This window comes from Tetrao urogallus, assembly GCF_951394365.1.
Source record: "Tetrao urogallus genome assembly, chromosome: 17".
NCBI classification, from domain to species: domain Eukaryota; kingdom Metazoa; phylum Chordata; class Aves; order Galliformes; family Phasianidae; genus Tetrao; species Tetrao urogallus.
This window is the reverse complement of record NC_136830.1, coordinates 9,357,659-9,373,590: the sequence shown is the minus strand read 5'-3', so window position 1 is coordinate 9,373,590 and position 15,932 is coordinate 9,357,659. Positions and strand designations below refer to the sequence as shown.

The following is a 15,932-nucleotide window of genomic DNA, read 5'->3' as shown; positions in this document are numbered from 1 at the left end:
TGCAGTGCCACAAGCAGCTGAACACTCACAACACCATGGTCAAACACCATTTGCCTACAGCAAGTCCAAACCTTATCTAGTGCAGACAATTAGTCCAATAAACAGCCTCCTCCCTCAGCAGCAGGGAGTCTTCTCTGCTTTGGCAAAATGGGGAAGAGAATCCTGCTTTGTGTCTTGGAAGACATCAGAGCTAGCCCCACTAAAACAAGCAGTGCAGCAGCAGGGAGAAGGAAAGCAGAACTGCATGAAAGCAGCTCAGTGCTGGCACAAAAAGCCTGGCCCTGCCTGGCCCCACGCAGCAAGCACTGCCATTTTCTGGCTCCACTCCCTACGTGCCACTGCAGGAGCCAGACAGCAATGGACAGGCAGTGCAGTGCCCTGAACAGCAGGAACCAGCAGCTCGTGATTCTGCTGCTTAATCTGGCCTCTGCCTTTTTGTTTCACTCTAGGAAACACTGGCTTGTATTTGCTCTTCTCTTGGGGCCTGTAAGAGATAATATTTGCAAGGCTCTCTGAAAGAGTGCCAAGCATTTAATCTGCAGTATTCCTGTTTATTATGCCTGCTGTATGGAGCCTGCCACTATTCCACTGACGTGCATGCTTGTCTGAACAAGGTCAGTTTCATTAGTTTATGTTGTCAGATGGAGCATGAGAGGAAGATCCTCAAAATCTGATCGTTGAGGCAAGTGCTTAGAGAGAAGCTTAGCTTATAATTGTTTAAAGGTCACAAAACATGTCTCTGTTTATCTGTGCACTGCTGCAGAAGCCCTTTAACTGCAGCTGGGAACAGAAAGAGCAATGCAGCAAGAAGGTTTCATGTAAACAGGCGGAGGAGCAAGAAGGTGTTTGGTTGCTGATGTTTTTATCTCGTGGTGCTGGTGGTCTCTCATGACCCCACAGATTCCTCCTTCCTGATAAGGGACCAGATGCCTGCAGGATGTGAAGGACAGGGGTCCAGCAGCCACAAAGGACCTTGGTTTTCTTACCCGACAGACAAAGCACTCAGGATGCCACAGGGTGTTTAAGGCAGAAATGTAATTTTCCAGGATAGCCCGGGCACAGCCTCCACACTTGGGAGCAAACATGTCAAAGTAATCCTTGCGGCAATAGGCTTTGCCATCCTTCTCATGAAATCCTGCCAAAGAAGAACAAAGATCATCAGCTCCAGACCCTCATCTATGGCAGCCAAGCTCTGTAGGGTAAGCAGCGTGGGTAGGATCACCCTTCCTCTCCCTTAACACACAGCAGGCAGCTGTTTCCTGCTGCCCTTCCTGTCCCATGCACACAAATGCTCATCCTCTCCAGAGACTAAGAGAGTGAAAAGATTTCTGTGAGATCCTTCCCCCATGAACAGCTACTTCCTTAGAACTTCCATCTCCAGTATTTCCTGTCAACTCAAGCCGGCCCCTAATAGCAGCTCTGCCTTACAGACTTGTCTGCAGTTCAGGAAGGAGAATGTTTTCCCCTCACATTAACCAATAATACCTTCAGGTCCAAAGAAAACTCCACACTGGGCACAGAAAAAGTGTTCAGGGTGCCACGTCCTGTCCAAAGCCGTCACCACTTTCTGTTCAGAAGAAGACACAAAGAAAAGTCACATAAATCATGGCTTCAGCTTGGAGGTGAGCAAGAGGGGAGGGAAGAACACATTTAAGTCAACACTGCCAACTGCACGCATCAAAATAGATTGTTCTTTATAGAGCTGAGTCAATTCTTCCCCGTCTCTAGCTCTTTTAGACCTTCCCTATGGCATACTTTTTTTTTTTAAACCCTAAAAAGACCCTGCACACTGCTTCCTCCCTTACACAGGGCCCCTCCAGCTCTCAGGACTAGCACTGGTGCTGTTACTACAGACTACCAGCAGAAAAGAGCTGGGGAGTCATCATCAAAACGATGAAACCACATGGAGTTTCAAAGCATTACAGCTTCAGGGAAGGTGAGGGGGACCGAACCACCTCATTAATGTAAAAAGTTGTACCAGATGGTGCTGTTTGCCTTTCACAGCAAGGGCAAAGGCAAAACAGAAGCCCCTAAAAACACCTTTCACGCAGGACACACAGATAGAGCTTTTAACAGCAAGGCCTGCAGCACCTCGCCAGCGCTCTGAACCCTAGCCAGGAACTCACATCAAGGATTGGCCCATTGCAGTAGTAGCAGCGAGGAGAGAAGAGGTTGTGATAGTCCTTCTCGCAGTAGGGCTGCCCATCCCGCTCAAAGAAGTTCCGTGACCCGATCTCCTCCTGGCAGTGGGTGCAGACAAAGTGCTCAGGGTGCCAGGTTTTCCCCATGGCTGTAACCACCTGTTGGGAAGACAGATTATGAAGGACAACTCCATCTCGCTCTCCCCAGACCACATGACAAGACACCAGCTGGAGGTCAGCAAGAATGGCAAGTTCTACTACTCAAGTGAGCCCTGGACTGGGGTAGCATGAAAACTGAATTACCTATCATCTCAGGAGAGGGCAGTCCCTCAAGGGCAGAGTAGAGGTCACTGGAGGAGCTTACAGCGTACCTAGCCAGTGGATAAATAGAGTACTTCAGTTTCTCCAGCATCTCCAGTCTCTTCAGCCTCACGAAAGAAACCCTCCCCACTGCTCCCAGCTGCAGGCCAAGGCTCAGCAATCAGACAGCACCTTCAACCCACCTGCCCAGCAATCGGCTTCTTGCAGGCTCCGCACACACCCTTGGCGACTGTTGCTACCCCCAGTTTGTTCAGGTCAGACTGCAGGCTTCCCAGCATGGTGTCCAGCTGACTGCCAGGCTTGGGGGTGGTGGACGGTGGGGAGCTGCTGCCGCCGGCCTTCCCCTGTGCCATGAACTGCAGGGAGGACAAAACAAAGATTATACAGCAAACGTTGCTGCACTTCCCAGAAATATCTCTGCTCTTGCTGCCAGTGGCACTTCTGTAGAGACAAACCAGAGGCTGCTAGGAGACAGCTACGCTCTCTGCAGAAGCCTGGGAGAGCCAGGATCAAGCACACACACTTTCTGCCCATGCAGAGACATGCAGAGACCATGGGATGTAAAACAGCAGAGCTGGCAACTAAGGATTTGACTTTCTTTTGCTGTACACACAGCAGAAGTTACTAGCTGTTCCCAAACACTCAGTACAGTGCTCTGCAAGCCTCTGCCAAAAGTCTCCCTTTACCTCATCAGTTCCTGGCCAGCTGTCAAAGCACAGACTCCATCCAGAGGGCCCCTTCCCTCTGACCTCTTTCTGTTCCTACTGCCACTCTATCCTTCTTAAAGGGATTCCTCCTCCACTCTCCATCTCCCTTTCAGCTAGATCTCCCTTTCCTCCACCTGCACTCCTTACGGACATTTCCTTTTTTGCCAAATCTCCTTTGCCCCATCAGGTGGCTCTCATCCCACGCCAAAGCTAAGCAAGTGGAAGCAGGAAGGAAATTCCCTTCAAGCTGCCTGTTGTTTACCCACACAGAAGGCAGTGGATCCACAGCAGAGCCTGAGCAGACAGGGCTGCAATGGAAACAGTGCCACGTCTGTTGCTGGACCTCTGGAAATGCACAGGGAAGGGGCTACAATCCTCATCCCAGAGGCAGCTTCTGGAACTCCACAGTCACAGTACACACGGCTTGGAATGGCTCCCCAGAGGAGAACAGGGAGATAAGTTTTATTTAGGTTCACAACTTAGGAACAAAGTATGTGCTCTCTTTGGACACCAAAGCCACTTTTACAGGAGAACTGCAGTAATGAGATATAGATATTTTAGCTGACTGCACAGCAATAGCTACTCTCAGGCCTAGAAAGACCCACAGAAGTCGTCGTCCTCCCCCTCCCACCCCCCCCGAGATGCTGCTCTGAAGCATGTTTTCTCCTGCCATGGAGTCAGATTAAAAACAGATGTGAAATCCACACTTGTGAACGACCCACTAGCTGCCATCATGGGCAGGGGAGCAGGACTTCCTGAGGTGTTCCAGAGCCCTGGCAGATTCTGCCCTTCCAGCCACTGGAGGAGCTCTACTCCCTGTCCTGCAGCCAGTCGTGCTTGTAGCCAACCAGCTGACTCAGTGACCAACCTTGGTTTCCACTTGTCTGTAGAAAAATTCTCATGACATACATAATTTCCCAGCCCAGCAGCACAAAAAAGCCCCAGTGTCCGGAGCCTGGAATAAACTCTCTGCCATACAGCTGTTATTGCTACCAAACAGTTACAGTGAACATCTCCAAAGCACTCCACTGCAAGGAGACTGCTCACAGGAGAGGGACAGCAGGGCCCTGTGTACACAGAGCCAGGGCAGAGTCCCAGGACAAGGTCAGGCACAGCACGAGGAACAGGTTGGACAGAACTAAAAGAATCGTATCCTCTCTCGCTAAGCAGGGGCTTGTGGCCACAAGGCACAGGTTACACAGAGACAAATCATAAATACCATCTGGAAAGAAAGGAGAGGAGAAGAATTCAACACGTAGAAACACAGCACTTGCGGTGCCTTGCTGGTGTGGCCCATGCAGATGACCTCAGTGCAGGCCCAATGACCTGAGCACACCGCCACCACTACTTGGTTCAGCCTTCTGCCAGCTCACAAGTTTGTTTCCAACCTCCTGCACACACTGCCTGCTATTTGAAGGGGACACAGCACAGAATCCACACAAATCTGTCATGCAAAGGCCCTTCAAGCTGCCCCTTTGCCACAAGACCTACCAGCACTCCGATTCAGCTGGGTGCTGTAGGAGCACCAAACCATGCACTACCAGACAGCAGCTAGGATCACCATGCTGCAAGCTCCAGGAGCAGCTCCCAGCACACACATCCACCCAAAAGCACACCATGCTGAGAGGAAACAAAGGAGCTCCTGCCTTCTCAGGGCTGGGAGGGGCTGGGGGCACACAGGCAGCCAGCAGGTTGGCACTGCGGGTGAGGGGAGGAGCAGAGGTCACCTGAAAAGTACAACAGTTCAGGATGCAGAGGCTGGCTAGCTGCTGAGACCTGCTTGTACAAATAGCATGGCAAAACACCGCACCGCTCACATGCGTTACACCTTTCCAGCATCCCAGGGCTGCAACCCCTCCCTGACAGGAGGCACAGAGCAGCAGCTCCTCCTCCAAATGCAACAGGGACACCTCATCACACGGGTAAGCACAGGAAGGATTGAGATTTTGCTGTCAGTTTTCCATCCCTCTTCCCATCTCATGAGAGGTTGTGGCAGGGAGAGTTGAGACCTGACTTTCAGAGCTACCTCCTTCATCTCAGAGGGAAACAAACCACAATCCCTGCTGCACAAAGGGCAGACAGGCAGCACCAACATCTCAGCAGACTGGTGCACAACCATGTAGTCTGCAGTGCCAGGCAGGCACGGCTGGCATTGATTTGATACCACTAATGACTCTGCTCTTTCATTAAGTGGTTCAGAGCCAGCCTTCACCTGAACATCGTGTTTACTGAGCTACCAAGCTGACAGCAGTGGAAAGACTGGACAACACTGTGCTTAAAATTAAATAAAAAAGAAAGCAGAAAAGAGAATCCTGCCTGCATCCGCGGGAAGAAAGCCTCATCTTCTGTTTGACAGCCAACAGAAACGACTGTCTTGGTGCTAGGGGTCCAGGTCTGGGGAGAAGAGTGCCTAGGATCTTCAGAAGGAGGGGTGCCCACAACAGAGAGCTCATGATAATCAGCACCAGAAGCTTCCCACTGGAAAAGTGGCTGGGGAGCCAAGCGGGAGGAATAGGAGGAGGCTGGACATGGAGCTGAGGTAGCTAGTGCATGGGAGGGCTGAGCTGGCAGTGGGAGGACAGGTACGTGAGAGGGAGAAGCATTAGCAGGGACTGTCTTCACAGCTTCATTGGAAGGCTGGAGCGGGGGAGAGGCTGAAACAGAGACTGTCCTCCTTCGAGGGTGTGGGGATTCTGGAGGGAATACCACCTAGAGAGACAGGGAAGAAAAGTGAGTAAATCCAAAGAGGAACCAACAAGCACCTCCTGCAACAGGAAGGCTGGAAGCACAGACCAGTGAGTAACGATCTTTGCTGCCCCGTGCTCTCCCTCCTGCTCTTCTGAACCTCCCTGGTTTACATCAGAGCACAACTGGAACATCAACCTCACTGCCACACAGCCCAGCAAAGCAAGTAAGGACAGAGGCCTCTGGCTACCATCTTTATCTAAGGGGAAAAAAACAGCAAAGAACCAAGGGACAGGGAAAACAGAGAAGGGAACCAGAAAGCTTCCTTCTCTGTGTAGCTCTAAGAGCACCATCTTACACCCAGAACTTCCTGCGCAGGCACGTACTGGGAAAGACAAGGCATCCCTCTCTGACAAGCCTCCCAGAAGGGTTTTCAAACAATACCCACACAGGTATTTGATATGCAATAGCAGCAGACTGCCTAAACAGATACCATTACCAGCACCCTTAGATATCACCCCAATTCGTAAACATGAACTAGGAACTGAGAGCCAGTTTACTTTTCAGGTCAGAAGAGGCTGAGGAGTTAGTTCTTCACTTCATGTTGCTTAAGGTGTCACCTAACATACACCTCCACAAAATGCTGCCTAGACAGGAACATGCTCCAATTTCCCAGAAGTGGATCCCCTCACTTTCTACCTTCTCTATTTGCTGTCCACCATTTTGCTCTTCCCCCTGGGGTCGGGCAGTGATAATGACCCCCTCTGCCAGCCAGCCATTCTGGCTTTTCTGCTCCTCTTTTTCCTGTTTAGCAACTCCCAGTCTGTCCTGCAGCTCTTCAATCAAGCGATCTTGGGACTCGGTCTTGTGAAATATTGCAGGACCTAATTTACGCCTTGGAGAGAGGTCACGACTCATTGGATGCACATTGGAGGTTTCTTTTGTCCTCTTGATTAAAGACTTAATCTAGATGAAAAAGGCAATAGTGTCAGCAGAGAAAAGAGTAAGAGCAAGCCTCAAGATGCAACAGCACAAACTCAAGCCATTAGTGACAAATGTATGCAGGGAGAGTGATGACATTAATTCCACAATGCCAAAATTCTTCTTGGCACAGTCCAGAACAGTGACTCAGTGCAAGGAAAAACTCTGTAAGGATAACCACTGTAGCCAAAAATAACTATCTAGAAAAGGAAGGGAAAGATTACCCAGCAGAAAGCCAAGATACGAGGTGCAGCACAACCATTCCACTGAGCATTAAAGAAACTTCAGCATCACAAAGAAACACGGCAGACTTTCAGTGTGTGCCCTTTACAAGCACAAGACTCGTGGTCTGGTGCACAAAGCATACCTCCAGAGCTGGAAGGAACACTAACAGGTCCAACAACAAGACCTAAAAAGGCAGAGGGACACCCTCCAGAGGAGTGAATCAGCCCTTTAACTTTTCAGAGGCCTTTATGGACTAAGCATCTGCCTTATTCCATTTAAGGAATAAAAACCCATTTCACTGGGCAGTCCCTACACTCTGCCATGTTCTGTGCTGCTGACTGACCTGCAGAACAGACCAGAGGACAAAGCAGAGGACTTAAAGCCCCCGTGACATGCAGCTGCCAGTAGCGCTGCTCAGCACCACATGCTGTTAGTGTGGGTGGGCCCAGGCACACTCACACCACACACAAAACGTTAGTGCAGTCAGGACAGCCCCAGCTAGGACTCATCCTCCTCCCACATTTGTTCAGTGCCTGCCTGGCCTGATGCAGAAATCCTTTCAATGGGTGGTTTGGAGAGGCACGGCAAATCCCATTCAGCTTTCCAAGTGTTTTCAGGAGATTCTGGAGCAACTGCAGAGCTTCTGATCTGCTCATTTTCTCCATCTTCTCCAGCTTTGTTCGTGTTAGCAGTACCTGCCTTTCTGGGAGTTCTCTCCCTGCCCTGCCTCTTCTTGACCAGCTCAGGACAGCCACCTGCTTGGATTTCAGGTGATACTTCAGCCTTTTGCTCCTGTCCTCGCTCCACAGCAAAGCCCAACTGTTTTTCAGTGTCTGGGAAGACAGCCCACTGATCCAGGTCCACAACAGAAGGGTCACACACAGGACTCAAAATGCTGTCACCCTTTCTGTGTACTTCTGGTACGTGCTCAGACAGCTCCAGGGCCCACAGCTCATCTAAAGCTGCTTTCACACTTCTGCCCTGAGAAGGAAGGGCTGAATTATCCCTGAACACTCCCTGCTGATCCAATTCTTTAGCTGCCTGCTCCTTCCCTTGATCACTTATACCAGTGTTTGAAACTGAGACGCTTGAGAGTTTGGGGTCACTTCTCTGCTCCTTTTTCTCACTCTCTTTTGCCAGCTCCAGGCCCTGTGCCTCCACCTTAGCAGATCTACACAGCAGCTCAGCCCTGGGCACAGCCTGGGAAGTCTTCCTGGAAGAGTCAGGCTTTCCAGCCAGCCTCACCAAACATGCAGAGGCCATCTGCTCCCCACGAGTAGCAGAAACAGAAGAGACGCGTGGAGGGGGCACAGGGACCATTTGTGGCAAAGAGGGTACGCGTGGAAGAGTGGCACACTGCCCCGAAGCAGGCCACACTACAGTGCTAATGCCTTCCTCAGCAGAGAGAACTGCTGAGGGGGAACCTGCTGGCACTGCCACATCCCTGCTGTGCCTGACAGAAGGGCATTTGGAAGGGGATAGCATGGTTAAACTAGGAGGAATGCTGCTGGAGTCTGCATCTGCTGAATCGGGAGCCAGTTCTAGGGAGGGTTCAGGAATCAGAGACATAGTCTGCAAAAAGGAGAGAGAAGAAAGAAGGAGAAAAAAAAGAAAGATAAGAAATAAGAAACAGAGGGCAGAAAAAAGAAGCATGGTATAAAGCGTTTTAACAATTGTGATCTCCCAATCAGGAGCCATGTTGATCCTGAGCCTTACATCAGAGAAACAGGAATGAGAACAGGGTAGCAAAGAGGAGAATCAATGTGACATTGTGCTGATCTTTGCATGAGATCACAGGATATGAAGCTGAACAGCCATCAAGATCGTTTTTCTCTGCCACCCTCTTACGTAACACCTCATGTGTTCACCTGCAGTGCGATGGGGGCACGCAGCAGCTGCCAGGAAGCCAACTATAAGCCCAGGAATGTCTGCACTGCGGGTGAAGGTCACATTAGCAGCTCACTCATACTCAGCTATGTACATTCTATATTTCAAAGCAGAAGAAAAAAAAGCAATCGATGAATAGAACAAACCATGACGTTTTCTTCTCCATGCACTAAAACTGCTCCAGTTGCCCGAGTTCACAGCAGTGAAAACAAAGCCTCAGGGCATGCACAACAAAAGCAGATGACGCGGGCTTTGCTCTGCTCACTGAATCAATCTCACCTTGGAGGCGATACACAGTGAATCACAACAGCTTTGCCAGTCATTCCATGCCCTTCTAAACTTTGCTTAGATTGCCAGATGAACCTCTTCTCCTTAGGTCACAATCTCCACAGTTCAATTGTGACAAGATCAGTATTCATTTTAATCCAAAACACACCCTAACAAGAGTGACTGAGACAAATTTTTTTGCTCTCCTTGGCTCAGAGGGTTTTTAAAATAAAATAAGAATCATGGATCCTCCTTTTCCTGTTTTCAGTGGCTCCTGGCTGAGCCTTAGGAGACAAACTGGCATTGCACCTTTTCCTCAAAGAGAGAAAAATCAGAACATTGCCGTAGCCAAGTTCACACTTGGGGCTAAGGTGGAGGCACAGTAGGTCAACCTAAGGCCAATGCAGAGCCCTGTCATTTTAAAAAACCTATCCAAAGTTCTCCAAACCCAACAGATATCAAGATATGCTCTGATTCTTCACTGTGTTTTTTGAAAAAGCTTTAAGAAATTAGACCCTCACATCCTAATGTAGCAACAGCTCAGTCTTTACTTACCTGTATGGGGACTTGTCATGAATAAAAGGAAAAAATTAACCAGAACTCAAACATGATCTGCCAATAGCTGGAAGAGACCTGCAGGTGACCTAAGCAGCTCCCAGGCCAAGGAGTCAGGAGCCAGCAAGCACACACACTGGTGAAGTCCCCAAGTAGTGCCATGGAGGGGCATCTTAGAAAGCAATAGGGGGACTATCACAGGTTGCTCCTCATTTCCAGGAGGAAATCAAGATGAAAAGAACCAGCAAGTACATTAATTAGTTACAATAACAAGGGAATTTCCTCATATTGCCCTCCTCCCTGTCTTTTGCCTAACGTGGATGTACCTGTACAAATGGATGTTACACTATAGTTCACTTACTCAGTTTCCAGACTTTCTAAAACAGTCAGCTGTTGGCAAGGCAAGGCTGGCATTTTGCTCAGAAGCAAATATTTCCAGCATACTAAAAGCATACTAACTCCAAATTAAGAGCAAGGGCTAAATACATAACAGTAACATAACAGTTAAACACGAGCAGCACAATGTGCAGTCAGCTGGAGTCACATTACACAGAAATGTCAGAGGCAAAAGAACCAAGTGCATTAAGTAACCTCAGTGCTGATGAGCTAGATAACCAAAATCAAATGGATCCTGTAAGCAAAAAGAACGAGCAACTCATTAAAGTGAGCAAAAGATAAAAGGGTCATGTATCAGTCTGTAACAGCATCTGTTACTCTGGGCTATGACAGAAGTGAAACATTGGTGCTGCCACCTCTCCCACTGCCATCCACTGGGGCCTGCAGCAGCCACCAACTCCAGCTAATTACATACTGCACTTCGTTCCTCTGTCCTTTTTCTTGCAACCACACACAAGTCTGGCACGTGAATGACAGCCTTTTCTTTTTCACCATTGGGAAAGACCCCACTTCTCCCCCTTACACCCTGTCACTGGTACAGACTAGACCATCTTTACAGAGAAGTCAGCACCACCCATTGGCACAAATAGGGGAGGTAAAAACAAAGAAAAAGGATTGAAAGGAAAAACAGGATAAAGTAAAGCAGCTGTCCAAAAGCAGCCAATGACAATAACAATAAAAGAGAAACTATTACAGAAATCGTGTTGCTGGTTCTGTAGGGAAAAACATTTAGACAGACAACGATCCTGAGCTCAATGCCTTTCAAAAACCCTAACACTGCATTTATAAATCTTGAGATCTTGTTGCATTTCAGGTTGCTTTTAGAGTTCAAGCAGAAAAGAAGCCAGGAAGGAGGGCAGTGTTACAGAAAGCATCTAGCCTCGTTCATGCAGTTTTACTGGAGTTGCACAAAACAAAAAGGCCTGTTCTGGGCAAAGACGTCCCCTGCTGCCAAAGCTCACCAGGAGCAAAGGCTGGTGGCAGCAACCACACCTTGAGCTTGTTTTCTGAGCCCTGATAAAGCAGCAGGAGGCCCTGGCACTGACAGCACGCAGAAGCAGCGAGGCAGGGTACGCTGCCAGCAGCACAGGTGGGAACTCTCCAGCTTCACAACAGCACAATTTTTCAACTGCATGGAACAGATACTCGCTGATAGCCTGCTCTCTGCCCTAGGACCTAATATGGAAAAAGAAAAGCACCAGTAAGGCATCACTATTTGCAGTGACTAAATACGTACTAAATTAAGTCCAGAGAAAACAGCGAGTTGCTCCTTGAGTCTCACAAAGTCAAGTACGTGAGTCACAGACTGCAGACTTGAATTGAAGCCAATAAGTACAGGGCAAGCAAAGTCCCGAGGAGCATGCAGGCTTCTCAGCTGCCTACATCTTCTCAGAAAACATTGCTCAGCTCTGACTGCCTCGGGACCAAACTCATGGTAGGGGATGGAGGTTAACACAGCCAAGAAACATCACCAAGCACTGGCAGATTCTTCCATGTGAGGAAAATGTAAGAGAGTTTGGAACTTTTGTAGGATTACAAAGCAGACTTGCACGTGTATGTAAGAAAGGCACACCCAACAATGACAACATATTAGGTATTTGCTTCTCCACCTCTCTCAGAACAAATTCAAGGGAATAATTCAGCAATGCTATAAGCAAACAAGTAAAGAGAACAAAATTATTTTGCTATGACTGTGGGTAGATGAACCATGAAAATAAACTCCACAGTTAACCACCAAGTGTAAAAAGGATAGTATACCTAATTGAATAGAAATGCATGCATTTGTAAGTTCTCTAAGTTCACAGAGCAAGTGCTTGATGCTCCAGTGGCAAGTTATTCCTCCACTTCTTCTATTAGGGGAATTTTTTCGTGTGTCACTTGTGACTGAAGTAGCAGTCCTTTTCCAACACAGTACACTGATTTGCAAACAAGATCCTGAATAGTGTTTGCCATCCTTCACCCACACAAGCTCAGTCTTTAATCCCATTTGGAGCTGAATAATTGATACTGTTTTAAAATTGAAACCCTTGAAGTTTTCAGCTGCTTGATGCAAAGGTTTCAGTGCTCATACCACATGCCTTTAAGCCCCAAATACCCTCCTCAGGAAAGCACAAAGTATAAGCACACTGCTGCAGAGGGTCAGCCCATGGAACAGAAGAGCCTGGCCCCTGTCATGGAGCAGAGCGGTGCTGTCTCAAGCTTCCCTACTTCTCATTCAGTTGCAGCATAGCAAAATAATTCACCCTGCACCAAGCAGTAACTAAGCTCATTATCTTTGCCAAATGCAGACAAACTGCAGAATGGATAGAAAAACAGACCCCAGAATTCCCTTGCCCACACCAGCGACAGGAAACTATTGCGGTCAAGAACCTATAGCAGCACAAATACCACCAAAGGAAGTTCCACAAGACGAGAGGTAAAGCAGGCATTCAGGAAATCAGTTAAGGTCAGCAGATGTGGCCAACATGCAAGAGCCTGGGCGTGGGAAGGGATGAGATGAGGTGCGAGCTGTCAAGATAAAGCACCTTAAAGTCAGAGAGGGACGCCATCAGCTCATCCAGTTCTCGTGTGGCTGAAGAAGCAGAGATACGGGTCTGCTGCTGACTGGCGGTGACACGCTGGGGGCTGCTCACCTCCCCTTGGCTCACAGTGATTGCAGGGCTGATGAAAATAAAATATATTTATTTTTAAAGAGTGCATCTAGGCCTGGGGAGAGCTCCTAGACTGAAAGCCTCACTGGCTCCTCTAAACAAGCAAGCGTGGCAAGTGTCATCGACACTGCTCTCCCTAGCCAGCCCTCCCACTGATCCAGCTTCTGCAACACACACAGGTCCTGTCTCTCTGCCAAGTCTAACATGAGTGTAATGCACATACATCCACCCATTACTGAACAGATCATGACCAAACACTCATCTGGACAGACAGCTATAAATCCGAGTTTAAAAAAAATGTGCCACTAGTAACACAACTCAAGTATTCCTTCATCCAGGAAGAGCTGCAGCAGATAGAAGAGCAGGAGCATCTTCAAGTGCCTGCTTGACTTCCCACTCTACAGCCAAGGGACGTCTGTCTGTCACTGTCCCACATCTGCCCCTCCACTACACTCCCTATTCCCATAACAGCCTGCCCAACCCCACTGCATCCACCAAAGCACTACTTACACTGGGCTTGGCACAGAGCTCTCCAACTCATCCAGCAGGCTCTCCACACTGGGACGCACATCTTCGATCCCACGCCCACCATTTCGCTTTGGTTTTTCTTTTGTAGGGGGTGCAGCCTTCCCCCCTGCAGAGCTGCTGCTCTCTGGGACGACATAGTGAGGTCCGGTCACGTTGGGCAGTGATGGGCTTCTGCTGACTTCATCTTTAGAACAGAGGAGCAGAGTTGTTCAGACACATGTACGTATGCAAACAAGAGAAAAGAGCAACATGCTGCCCAGAAACCCTGTGGAATCTCCATCTTTCAGAATATTTAGAACTTAGAGCACAAGCAACATGTGCTCTAACTTTGAAATTGTGAAGTTAGAGTCATTTCCAAAGTTGGCCCAGCACTGCTGAACCTCAAGAGATCCTATCCATACTAAAGGAATCTTTGTTCAGGGCTGCAGTCATCTTCCTCAGCAAGGCTGTTGGAAGGAAGAAGCAGGCTGCTACTCTGGGAAGTAAGCTATTCACTAACACCAAATGTCTTGCTAGTCCTTACCTGCTGGGAAGCCACTGGAGGGATTATGTTGAACAGCATTCAGTTCCAGGAGAAGCCTGTCCAGTTCCGAGAGGTTGCTGCCCAGAGAGGTGCTGGTCATTGTGGGAGATGGTTCTGCAGACTTCTGCTTGTTTGGGAAGCTAGAGATAAAAGGGAAGTGTAAAACTTCTGCTTTAAGACACAGCAGAACGATGGAGGGAAACTTAGATATTAAGTTCACAGAGTTCACACAGGTACTGTGTTATTTTCAGGCTGAGGTTTTTTGCTCTGTGGGCAAAGCTGTGTGCTTTGTGAAATGACTATCCCCACAGCTGCTGTTTTAGCCACATCTTCACTTGTCAGTTACAAAGAAACAGCACTGATAGAAAGGGGCTCAGATCTCAGGACTCTGCTGCACTGTCCTACAGCAAAGAGTTAACTGTCTACACATCCAAGATGCACAGAACAGCAGCAGAACCATTAGCTGGCATACAGGAAAAGGGCCTGTTTCTGCTGACAGCACACCGAGCAGCAAAAACCTCTCCTCTGAAGGAAGGGGATGCAGGGCCAGCGCAGAATGGACAAGAAGTACAAATGCCAAGCTACCAAAGCTACCAAAAGCAGCAGATTGTGTGTCCCACAAAAGGCTGCCATGAGGTCTCTTTTCAAGTCCTCAAATCTTTACTTTGATGAATTTTAATCAATTTATAAGAAAGTAATCTGACAGATTTTCCACGGCGTTCAACACAGAAGCCTTTAGAGAGGCTTACCTACACACGAGTATATATATATATATATATATATATAACACACTGCCTGTAATTACAGCTTAGGCTATAAGGGAGATCCCATTTAGCCATGCTCACTGCAAAGTGTTTAAAAGCAGAACAGTACCAGTGCAAGGATCTGTACAGTAACTACACTAATAACAATCGACCCACTGTCAATAGCAGGGAAATAATTTTCTCCTAGTTTTATTAACGGACAAATAACTTTTAATGCTTTAGAAATTCTTATTCCTAAATCCAAAATGGGAATTTGTCTTGGGCACACCTCAGCTTTCTGCTCAGAAAGTTAATACATAACAGGTTGAGCACTACCATACCTATAGCACTAGTGACAATTATGGAACTTCATAAAGGCAGTTATCATCTTTCTCTTCAGATTGAAAACAAAGTCCACAAACACAATCTGAGAAGGACGTACTTCATCCTGGCCTAAGCACACAAGCTCCAATTCACACAAGAACCAGACCATGCCAGACTCTTTTTACAGGAGGATTCAGGGCCCTAATTATCTTGATTTTGTACTAATTGCATGCAGCCCTCTGAAAAATTGCAATTACTGCCTCCATTGAGCCATCCCTGGATACTTCTGGTTCTACCCTGTAGTAGTTCTGGTTGCAAGCAGCCTTCAGCTCAGTATGAAGACCTAGGCATAGTTAGAACATTGACAGGAGAGCAACACTCATCCCCACACCTATAAAAAGGTACCCAGGACAGAGTGCATCACACAGGGCCATCAGAGATGGAGCTATGGCAGCTTCTTCCTCTCTCACCCCCATGTCAGCAGGAAGGTCTGTCTCACCACACAGGCCATCCCTGCAACCTCTCAGTGCAATAACAGCTGTCCATTAGTATAATATAATTAGTAACTGGTAATGTCAGAAATACTAACAGAAGTTTTAAAGCCTTCATGAAGAAATTTAAATGTACTTGAAAATCCAAATAATGGCACATCCTGCTAGGTGATGGGTACTGCACTCCTTGAGACAACTGACTCAAAGGCCACCCACTTCCTAAAGCATGTGGGGTTGCTTAAGAGGGGGACGGATTTGTCTCTGGTCTCTGGATTGTATCCCTCAACACAACCCAGATCCTGATGGATCCTCAAACTTCTTCCACAGCTGAGCAAACTGAAGGCCCAGGTCAACCCTTTAAGTGAATGTAAAAGATAATGCAGTAGCCTCTTACAAATGAGGTAATAGAAACCAACACAGGGCAACAGAAAATATACAGGAAGTGCAGTGTTTGTTTCCAGTTTCAGAAGGCAGCCTGAGCCACAGAAGGTTCAACCCGCAAGTCAG

General features: G+C 48.0%; 1 protein-coding gene across 1 annotated transcript in view; it reads right to left on the bottom strand.

Moving 5' to 3' along the window:
• Nucleotides 1-15,932, bottom strand: part of PXN (paxillin) — a gene marked incomplete at both ends in the record, with an annotated part of 39,161 nt that overhangs the window by 912 nt on the left and 22,317 nt on the right. Inside the window, 8 exons of the mRNA XM_079543691.1 lie at nucleotides 987-1,135; nucleotides 1,486-1,567; nucleotides 2,127-2,300; nucleotides 2,645-2,818; nucleotides 5,756-5,878; nucleotides 12,691-12,826; nucleotides 13,327-13,528; nucleotides 13,868-14,007. Of these exons, the coding sequence (XP_079399817.1) occupies nucleotides 987-1,135; nucleotides 1,486-1,567; nucleotides 2,127-2,300; nucleotides 2,645-2,818; nucleotides 5,756-5,878; nucleotides 12,691-12,826; nucleotides 13,327-13,528; nucleotides 13,868-14,007 (1,180 nt within the window). The remainder of the gene's footprint in view (nucleotides 1-986; nucleotides 1,136-1,485; nucleotides 1,568-2,126; nucleotides 2,301-2,644; nucleotides 2,819-5,755; nucleotides 5,879-12,690; nucleotides 12,827-13,326; nucleotides 13,529-13,867; nucleotides 14,008-15,932) is intronic.